Raw genomic sequence first — 11395 nt, forward strand, 5'->3', positions numbered from 1 at the left:
TTCCCAGAGAATCCTAAGACAAATGCCATCTGGCCCAGGGGATTTATCTATTTTCACACTTTCTAGAATTGCTAACACCTCCTCCTTGTGAACCTCAATCCCCTCTTGTCTCATAGCCTGTATCTCAGTATTCTCCATGACATCATCTTTTTCCAGTGTGAATACTGACAAAAAATATTCATTTAGTACTTCCCCTGCCTCCTCTGACTCCACGCACAGCTTCCCACTACTGTCCTTGATTGGCCCTGATCTTACTCTAGTCATTCTTCTAATCCTGAGATACCTGTACAAAACTTTAGGGTTTTTCTTGATCCTAACGGCCAACGACTTCTCATGTCCCTTCCTGGCTCCTCTAAGCTCTCTCTTTAGGTCCTTCCTAGCTAAATTGTAACTCTCAATCGCCCTAACTGAGCCTTCATACCTCATCCTAACATAAGCCTTCTTCTTCCTCTTGACAAGAGATTTAACTTCTTTAGTGAACCACGGCTCCCTCGCTCGGCCAACTTCTTCCCTGCCTGACAGATACATACTTATCAAGATTTGGAGATGCCGGTGTTGGACTGGGGTGTACAAAGTTAAGAATCACACAACACCAGGTTATAGTCCAACAGATTTAATTGGAAGCACACTAGCTTTCGGAGCGATGCTCCTTCATTATCACCTGATGAAGGAGCGTCACTCCAAAAGCTAGTGTGCTTCCAATTAAACCTGTTGGACTATAACCTGGTGTTGTGTGATTTTTAACTTTATACTTATCAAGGACACACTGCAGCTGTTCCTTGAATGAGCCCCACATTTCAATTGTGCCCATCCCCTACAGTTTCCTTCCCCATCCAATGCATCCTAAATCTTGCCTAATAGCATCAGAATTGCCTTTCCACAGCTATAACTCTTGCCCTGTGGTATATATCTATCCCTTTCCATTGTTAAAGTAAACATAACCGAACTGTGGTCACTATCGCCAAAATGCTCACCTACTTCCAAATCTAACACCTGGCCTTGTTCATTACCCAGTACCAAATCCAATGTGGCCTTGCCCCCACTGGCCTGTTTATACACCGTGTCAGGAAACTCTCCTGAACACATTGAACAAAAACTGACCCATCTGAAGTACTTGAACTATAGTATTTCCATTCAATACTTGGAAATTTCAAGTCCTCCACAACAACTACCCTGTCACTCTTGCTCCTATCGAGAATCATCTTTGCTATCCTTTTGTCTACATCTCTGGAACTATTTGGGAGCCTATTGAAAACTCCCAACAAGGTGACCTCTCCTCTTCGGTTTCTAACCTCAGTCCATACTACCTCAGTAGACAAGTCCTCCACGTCCTTTCTACCACCGTAATACTGTCCTTGATTAGCAATGTCAGTATTGTGTCCAGTTTTGGTCTCCTTATTTGAGGAAGGATGGGCTGACACTGGAGACAGTTCAGAGAAGGTTCACCAGAGTGAGAGGAGACAGATTCAAAACTAAGATGAGGAGAAACTACTTCTCTCAGAGGGTTATGAATCTGTGCAACTCCCTGCCCCAGAGTGCAGTGGAAGCAGAATCAACCAATCGTACTCATACAGCACAGGAAGAGACTCTTTGGATTCAAGAAAGAAATAAATGTGTTTCTGATTAAAGTTGGGATAAACAGCTATGGGGAGCAGGCAGGAAAGTGGAGTTGAGACCAGGATAAGATCAGCCAGGATCATGTTAAATGGTGGAGCGGACTCGAAGGGCTGAATGCCTACTCCTGCTCCTAATTCCTATGTTCCTAAAGGACCATCCTTAATCTTTGACTCCTTCCAGACAGCCAAGTTCCTAACTGACCTTCAAATCCAGAAGAATCCATTTTAGCTGGCTGTCCCTTATGAAGCACTTTAAAAAGTACCTTCAAAAGTTCCAAATAAGCAATATTTCCTTCTCACTATTTTAATCAGTTTGTTTGAATAATTCAATCAGATTCCTCAGGCATGACCCACCCTTCACAATCCATGCTGGGTCTCTCTGATAGCATTTTTGGTTAAGGAATCAAATTGCAACGGTGAAGAGGGCTGATATGCTAATGAAGCATCAAATTAAACCACATGGACTGAACTCTTTAAAAAAGGGGCAGCCACACTACTTGGAATGTACAATATACCCTCAAAAATAGTGGGAGATGGCAGAAGAGCATTTATATAGGCAAATATTTGATTACAATAAATAGGGCAATAATGTTTGGGGATTTTAACTACCCTAAATATCAACTGGGATATAAACAGTGTGAAAAGCACAGAGGACATTAAATCCGTGGACACCATTCAAGAGAAATCCTTTAGCCAGCATGGAACATCCCACACAAAGGGGGCATAATTCTGGATTTAATCTTAGGAAATGAAGCCAGTTAAATGGTAAGGTCACAACAGGTAAGCATTTTGGACATAGTGGAAGAAGTGGCAAATTAAATCTGGAGAAATATGAGACAATGCAATTAGGGAAGACAAACAAAGATAAAGAAAACATGACAAATGGCAGGATACCAATGTGGGTGGGGGAAATGTGAGACACTGGAGTTCATGACCACAAGTTTTTGAAGGTGGCAGGACATGCATTTGGATGGTAAAGAAAGCATGTGCAATGCTTTCCATCATTGGATGAGGTACAGAATACAAAAGCAGGAGCGTAATGCCGGAACTATCTAAATTAGCTAGTTAAGCCACACCTGGAATTTTGTGTACAGTTCTGGATGCTGCATTGCAGGAAAGACAAACTGCCATGGAAACAATGCAGAGGAAATTTCAAAGGATTTCACCAGAGCTTGAAAGTTGCAGCTATGAAAATATATTGAATCGGCAAGGAGGTCTTTCCTGAGAGTGAGTTACTCAGGAAAGTTACTTAAGAGGCCCAGATAGTGTAGTCAGAAAAGACCTGTACCCCTATCAGAGATTACAAGGGATACAAACTAAAGGTGATTTCAAGAAGAATGAGAGAGGACATGAGCAAAAACTAAAGTTTGCTGCCCAGCGCTGGTTGAGATGGAAGCCCTGAACTTGTTTAAATAGAACTTGTGATTTCCACAGGTCAGGTAATTTCAAGAAAATTATTTCCTTAAGTCGGGGGAATCAAGGACCATAGTATATGAGTTACAGTGATCTTGCTATAACCTGCAAGACGATGGATAAGGAGTTGGAAGGCAGGATTACAATGGTCAGCTGATTCGTTTTTAGCCTCTCAGCTCACTGATACAATGGGTTGAAAGGCCTCTGTCTGTGCTATAATTTTCTTTGGTTCTGGTCTGCACATCCAGTCAACCTACTTTAAGTTACAAACTCAGCCATTTCCTACTGATAAGATAATGATCTATAATTCTCTGGCATATCTTTCTCTCTCCTTCTCTCATTAAGGATGGAAAATGACTGGGAATAAGTAAAATAACTGAAAAGTTATATTTAGGTTAAATAATCCTTCACCTCTTCAGTACTACATTTATGAAAGTCTACAATATAGCAAAATGATGAACAGAAATATATTCTCAATATACTTCCAATGTCAGAAAATGTTCAGTTCTGAAGAGGAGTCAAATTGGATTTGAAACATTAACCCTCCTTCTCTTTCTGGAGATGCTGCCAGACCTGCCACAGTTCTCCAATACTTTCTATTTTTATTTCTACACATAGGCCACAGTTTTGTTTTTATTCGTACAGTTTGGTGCCTTCCCCTTCTTGTTTTCAAATGACCTCAATCATACATAACCAAAACTGAAAAGAAACCAATTAAGCACCTCAGATAACTATTTGTAAACGACAGGCTGGATTTCCAGTCTGTGACGTTGGAAATATATTTGGAAGTACATTTCTACTGGTGATTTCGTTTTGTGGTTGACCACTTTTGAGAATGTAATACTGAAAGAGCACGGGAAAATTTTATTTCCTCAGTTTCTAAATTAAAACTCAAAATTCCCAGTCACTCTGCTACTTGAGAGAGAGAGAGAGAGAGAGAGAGAGAGGGAAAAAAAACAGGAAGTTATGATCATTTAGTCCATTGGGAAAATGGTGAGAGTCTGCAGGTAAAAGTGGGTGAAGGAATGACTTAAACATTTTCAGCTGATCAGAGAGTCACTGTCGATTTGTAAAGATGTCTGAGGTAGTCTGGTTTAATTTTTTGGAGTGAATTAAATGGGAAGGGGAATATCTATCAATGTTGTTTAATTGGAATTCTAGATGGCGCTTGTTAATATTTCTCATAAGTGGCTGTCAGCTAAAGTTAATGCTCACAAATTTGAAGGCAAATTACTGATCAAGTTAGGAAATTGACCAAGTGGACAGGATCAAAGGAACTTTAGTTTCTCCTGTATTTTCTGCTGTTATTTTAAGTCTCCGGCATTTGCAATATTTTGTTTTGCCGATCTGTAGATCCTGGAGCAAAAAGGAGATTAAAAAGATACTCCAAAGAACAAAAAATAGTTTCCAAAAAACCCCGCCCAAATGTTAAGATAACAAATACACATGATTATAACATACATTCATAACAGTATAAGAAATAGGAGCAGGGGTACAGAATATAGCCTCTCAAGAGTGCTCTGCCATTCAATATGACCAGGGCGAATCTTCTGCCTCAATTCCACTTCACTACCTGCTCCCCATATAGCCTGAGATTCCAAATGTCTACCTCTCTTCATCTTAAATGTATTTAATGGACCACCAACAACACACCAGGATAGAGAAAAGATTCACAACTGTTTTGAGTGAAGATTGCTGAGGAAACCATTTTAAAAATTCTTGCTACACAAAACATTTCTGCCACTAACGGAAGCTACAATAGTTGCTGACATTGCCATTGCCGACAGGGTTACTAAGCATGTATGTGAATATACATAGTGTAGTAAGTACAGTAAATATGCTAACACAGCAGTTCCAGGTGCAGATTGCCTCGTGGAATTTTGATGTTATGGCGGTAAGACAGACTTAGCTCAAGGAAGAGCAAGATTGGATGTTAAATACTCCTGGGTACAAGAAATTCAACAAGATATTACAGTAAGGAAAGGTGAAGGGGAGGCAATGTTGGTTAAGATAGGTATTGCAATGCTGATCAAAAGGATCTTGCAAAAGTCCAGACATTAAATCAATTTGATGAGAACTAAAGAACAAAAAGGGTACGAACACATTGCTAGGTATAGACCACGTACGAATGGAAAGGACATATAAGAACAAATCTGCAGGAAGTTATAGGGATATGCCAACATTATGGACAAGTTATAATGGCAGACTTCAATAACCCAAACAAAGACTGAGATACTTGGCATCTGCTGGATGTCGAGGGCATTCCAGAATCGGGCACAGGAGAGCTTCCTAAAGCACCATGTTTCCAGTTCAACAAAAAGGTTGGACCTGGTCTTGGAAATGAGGTGGGCAAAGTGGATCAAGTGTCAGTTGGGAAATATTTAGGAGACACTAATCATTGTATTGTAAGGTTCATGATGATAGTGGTGAATGAGATACAACAATCCACGGTAAGAAAATCAAATGGCGGCAAGTGGGCTTCAATGGGATAAGATCAGAATTGTTAGGATTGCCTGGAATGAGAGGCTGGCAGGAAAAACGGTAACTGAACAATGGGCTACCTTCAAAGAGGAGATGGTTCAGAAACAGTCAAGGTGTATTGCCTCAAAAGGGAAAGTTTGAACAGATAAATCCAGAACTCACTTGATTACAAAGGAGTTATAAATTAAAATAATGAAGAAAAAGTGTGCTTCCAACAAGTTTCAGGTCAAAAATAAAATTGAGAATCAAGAGAAATTACAAAGGCTCAGTGGGAATGTGATAAAGTAGAGGAATTATAAGAAAAGAATGGCAGCCAACATAAAGAGGTGTGCCAAAGTCATCCCAGCCATAAACATCGTAAAAGCGTGGTAAATGGAGAAACAGGGTTGATTAGGGATGAGAAAGGGGATTTATATCTGGAGGCAAGGGGCACAGCTGAGCTGTTAAATGAATACATTGCACCTAACTTTACCAAAGAGGCAGACGTGCTATCCAGGCTATGGTGACAGAGCAGGGAGCTCAGTCACTAGAAGTATTCAAAATTAATCAGGCTGAAATGTTGGATAGCCTGCTGGTACTGAAAGTTCATGCAGCAGTACTGGATGAGATGCATCAAGGATTCTGAAGGAACTAAGAGTGGAAATTGCGGGGACACTCTCACAGTCTTTCAGTCTTCCTCAGACACAGGGGAAGTGCCAGAAGACTGGAAAGTTGAAGATATTATGGCCTTGTTGCCAAAAGGCTGTGAGGATAAGCCCAGCAATTACAGGCCAGTCAGTTTAACTTCAGTGATGGGGAAGCCTCTTGAGTCAATTATTCAGAATAGAATTAGGAGTTACATAGAAACATTTGGGCTGATTAGGAAAATTTAGTGTGGATTTCTAAAACAGAAATCATCTTGAAAAAATTTGTTAGAATTTTTTGAAGAGGCAACAGAAAGGCTTGATGAAGGTAAAGCTGTTGACACATGCACATGGACGTTCAGAAGGTGTTTGATACTGCGCCACAATACAGACTTGTGAGGAAAGTTACAGGCCATGGAATAAATGTGTCAGTAGAAATGTGGATACAAAATTGAGAGTAATGAACAGTGGATATCTCTTGGGCTAGAGAAAGGTTTGTGGTGGAGTCCCCAAGGGTCAATAGTAGGACCCTTGCTTTTCTTGATATATAATTAATGATCGGGATCTTGCTGTGCAGGGGACAATTTCAAAGTTTGCAGGTGACACAAACCTCGGAAGAATCATAAACTGTGAGGAGGACAGTGTTAGAGTCCAAAAGGACATAGTTGGTGGCACAATTCTCAAGGGGTCGGAAGGGTGCAGGATCAGAGAGACCTGGGTGGATATGAGCACAGATAGTTCCAAGTGGTAAGATAGTGGAGTGAGCAGTAAAGCATACGGTATCCTCAGCTTTATTAATAGGTTATAGAGTACAAAAGCAAGATGGGAACACAACTTGTGTAAGATACCTGTTAGCCCTCAGCTGGAACGTTGAGTTCAAGGCAGCACATTATAGGAAAGATAAGAATGCATTCAAGAGAATGCAGAATCAATTACAAGAGTAGTTCTAGGAGTGAGGAACTTCAGTTACAAGGACAGACTGAAGAACTGTTCTCTTTAGGGAGAAGGCTAAGAGGAAGTTTGATACAAGTTTTCAAAAGTTAAAAGTAGATGCGGAGAAACTGTTCACGCTTGTAAAGGGTAAAGCAGAAAGAAGGCAAAGATTTAAAGTGATCTGCAAAGGAAATGAGGATGAAGTGAGGAAAATCCTTTTCACTCAGTGAGTAGATGAAGTATAGAAAGCACTGCCTGGAAGTGTAGTGAGAGCAGGTTCAACTGAGACATTCAGGAGGATGTTGGTGGATTATTTGAATAAAAATAACTTCCAATAGTAGGGGAAAAAGTGGGAGATTGCTCATTTAACAAGTTGGTGCAGACAAGATGGGCTAAGTGGCCTCCTTCTGCATCATAACATTTCTGTGATTACCATTTAGCTTCTAGTAATGTCCAAACATTTTTGATGACCAGCAACTATTATACCATTCCATCATTTTAAAACACTGATATTACGTGAAAAATCATAAATCTTTCATTTTGCCATTAAGAAATGAAGGATACGAGAATCGATCATTCCATGTAGATCTCTCAACATAATCCAGCATGACAACTGCTTTGATTGTTGTCAGGAGTTTGTTCCATGTTTCATCAAAATCCACCACACGTGGTTTCAGGGACATTTTATGACTGCATTTGAAAAGAAAAGTGAAATTGCAATTAAGTTTTCAAATTTAAAGAAAATATATCATAAATGAATTTAGGACTTAATTTAAAAGAGATTATTTACAGTTCCAGCTTTTAGCTCAAGGTAGAGGAGGAAGGCAGAGAGGTGGGTAGGAGACTAGGGCACTAAGTGCTGGAGAGAATAATAGATGCTCAGGATGGGGGAAGTTAAATGGGCATCAGATTAATTTCGCAGGTTGGCGCAACATCGAGGGCTGAAGGGCCTGTACTGTGCTGTAACGTTCTGTGTTCTATGTTAGAGAAGATGGCAAGGTGACAAGGGTTTTGAGAAGATTGGAAGTGAGGGTTAGTGGAGAGTGGGTCGGGTGGGTATGGGCCAGGTCAGGGAGAGATGGTGGGTTGATGGGGGAACAGACCAGGGAAGACACCAGGGTGGGGGAGAGACCAAGGAAGGGGGCAGGAGTTGGAAAAGAGATCATGTTAGGAAACACTGTATGGGGGAAGAGACCGGACAAGGAAAAGATGGGGGACCAGAGTGGGTGCCAGGGACTGGGTTGGGTGGTGGGGGACCGGGTTGAGGAGAGAGGAGCAGTCTGGGATGGGATACGGGGGTGGAGGTTCATGATGGATTAAGAGACTAAAGACTCGGGGCAGGATGATGATGAGGGAGTGATGATAATGATGAATAGACAGACTGATGCTCAGGTATGAGGGACTGATGATGGGGACAAGGGATTGATGATGGGGAAGGGGAAATTGATTGTGGGGGAGAAAGATGGATGGTGGGGCAGCAGGATTAATGGGAGGGGCAGCACATATGAAGTGAAAGAGGTACTGATGACAGGGAAGAGGGAACTGATGGGAGAGAAGGGGGACATTTGGTGACGGGGAAAGGGGGGTTTGACGGTGGGGAAGGGGTGTTCACTCCACCTATCTTACTACTTGGAACTATCTGTGCTCATATCCACCTAGGTCTCTCTGATCCTGCACCCTTCCGACCCCTTGAGAATTGTGCCACAAACTATGTCCTTTTGGACTCTAACACTGTCCTCCTCACAGTTTATGATTCTTCCGAGGTGGCAAGTAAGGGGGATTGATGATGGGGAAGTGGAGGTCGATGGTGGAGAAGTGGGAGTCGAGGGTGGAGAAGTGGGAGTCGAGGGTGGGAAAGTGGGGAGTCAATGATCAGGAAGGGGGACTGATAGTTGGTAAGGGGATTTGATGATGGGGAAGGGGGACAGGCAGTGGGGAAAGGAGTTTGATGGTGGGTAAGGGGACTGGCAGTGGGGAAGGGGTATTGATGAAGAGGAAGGGGATTGATGATGGAGAAGGGGGACAGGCAATGGGTAAGGGGGATTGATAATCAGGAAGAGGGATTGATGATCAGGAAGGGGGCCTGGCAGTGGGTAAGGGGGATTGATGATGGAGAAGGGGGACTGGCAGTGGATAAGGGGAATTGATGATGGAAAAGGGCGACTGGCAGTGGGCAAGGGGGACTGATGATGGAGAAGGGGGACTGGCAGTGGGTAAGGAGGATTGATGATGGAGAAGGGGGACTGGCAGTGGGTATTGGGGATTGATGATGGGGAAGAGGGATTGATGATGGCGAAGGGGGACTGGCAGTGGGTAAGGGGGATTGATGATGGAGAAGGGGGACTGGCAATGGGTAAGGGGGATTGATGATGGAGAAGGGAGACTGGCAGTGGGCAAGGGGGATTGATGATGGAGAAGGGGGACTGGCAGTGGGTAAGGGGGATTGATGATGGAGAAGGGGGACTGGCAGTGGGTAAGGGGATTGATGGAGAAGGGGGACTGGCAGTGGGTAAGGTGGATTGATGATGGAGAAGGGGGATTGATGATGGCGAAGGGGGACTGGCAGTGGGTAAGGGGAATTGATGATGGCGAAGGGGGACTGGCAGTGGGTAAGGGGGATTGTTGATGGAGAAGGGTGACTGGCAGTGGGTAAGGGGGATTGATGATGGAGAAGGGGGACTAGCAGTGGGTAAGGGGGATTGATGATGGAGAAGGGGGACTGGCAGAGGGTAAGGGGGATTGATGATGGAGAAGGGGGACTGGCAGTGGGTAAGGGGGATTGATGATGGAGAAGGGGGACTGGCAGTGGGTAAGGGGGATTGATGATGGAGAAGGGGGACTGGCAGTGCGTAAGGGGGATTGATGATGGAGAAGGGGGACTGGCAGTGCGTAAGGGGGATTGATGATGGGGAATGGGGACTGGCAGTGGGTAAGGGGGATTGATGATGGAGAAGGCGGACTGGCAGTGGGGAAGGGGGAATTGATGATGGAGAAGGCGGACTGGCAGTGGGTAAGGGGGAATTGATGATGGAGAAGGCGGACTGGCAGTGGGTAAGGGGGAGTGGCAGCAGGTAAGGGGAATTGATGATGGAGAAGGGGGACTGACAGTGGGTAAGGGGGATTGATGATGGCGAAGGGGGACTGGCAGTGGGTATTGGGGATTGATGATGGGAGGTGCTGAAAGGGTTTGGAGCTGGATATTATGGAGGATGATGGGGTGGAGGGGGATCTCTGAGCAGATTTGGCGGGTATGGGGAATGTGGGGTGATGGGGAATGAAGGGGGGGGGGGAGAGTGCTGTCAGAGTCAGGGCTGAAGTGGGAAATGGGGATTAATTCTCAGCTGCCCCGAAGCTTCTCTCTGGAGCCCGGCCCAGGCCCCCCAAAGCCTCCCTCTCCGCCCCTCCCCAGGGCCCGAAGCACAGGCTCCCTGAGCCAGCTCCACTCCCCTGCCGTACCCTCCCGTGCCCTCAGCCCCGGGGCCTAACCGCTCGGGTCCGGCCCAAGAGCAGCTCGAAGGCGCCGAGTCACCGTGAAGCTGACACCGAGGGCGGACAGGCCTCATCTCCGGTACTGCCCTGCGCTGCCCTCCTCTCGGGCCCAGGAGGACACCGGCTCCACAGAACCGGTCCGAGGCCGCGGACAAACCCAAGCCCGAAACCCCGCCGGGCGGCTCCTCACCGTCCGAGCCCGGCCTCCACCGGATCGTCTTCACGGAATCCACGGCGGCCGCTCAGCTCTGGGGCCGGGCAGCTCCCAGCGGCGTCTCACCCTCTGTCGCTGTGTCTGTGTCAGTGTCTGTCTGTCTGTCTGTCTGTGTGTGCGGCAACGGCGGCGCCCGCACTCACACAGGCAGAGGGAGAGCGACCCCTGGCCGCCTGGCAATCCGGATCACACACACACTCTCTCAATCCGGATCACACACACTCGCTCTCAATCCGGATCACACACACACTCGCTCTCAATCCGGATCACACACACACTCGCTCTCAATCCGGATCACACACACACTCAATCCGGATCACACACACACTCGCTCTCAATCCGGATCACACACACACTCAATCCGGATCACACACACACACTCAATCCGGATCACACACACACACTCTCAATCCGGATCACACACACACACTCTCAATCCGGATCACACACACACACTCTCAATCCGGATCACACACACACACTCTCAATCCGGATCACACACACTCTCTCAATCCGGATCACACACACACTCAATCCGGATCACAAACACACTCTCTCAATCCGGATCACACACACACTCTCTCATTCCGGATCACACACACACACACACTCTCAATCCGGATCAC

The 11395-nt window shown here is 45.1% G+C and overlaps 1 protein-coding gene across 4 annotated transcripts in view; it reads right to left on the bottom strand.

The window, feature by feature from the left end:
* cul2 (cullin 2) overlaps positions 1-10969 on the bottom strand; it is a 76462-nt gene extending 65493 nt beyond the window's left edge. Inside the window, exons 1-2 of one of the 4 annotated variants that reach the window (XM_087987525.1) lie at positions 10746-10969; positions 7631-7756 (exon numbers count right to left, since the gene is read on the bottom strand). In XM_087987525.1, the coding sequence (XP_087843651.1) occupies positions 7631-7749 (119 nt within the window). In that variant the 5' untranslated portion in view covers positions 7750-7756; positions 10746-10969. Of the gene's footprint in view, positions 1-7630; positions 7757-10745 lie in introns of those variants that run through there. The other 3 variants (XM_087987527.1, XM_087987526.1, XM_087987528.1) reach the window with 3 other exon arrangements.
* Between the last annotated feature and the right edge of the window lie 426 nt (positions 10970-11395).

This window comes from Chiloscyllium plagiosum, unplaced genomic scaffold (assembly GCF_037043375.1).
Source record: "Chiloscyllium plagiosum isolate Xiang-an unplaced genomic scaffold, Cpla_swu_hap1 HiC_scaffold_5, whole genome shotgun sequence".
NCBI classification, from domain to species: Eukaryota; Metazoa; Chordata; class Chondrichthyes; order Orectolobiformes; family Hemiscylliidae; genus Chiloscyllium; species Chiloscyllium plagiosum.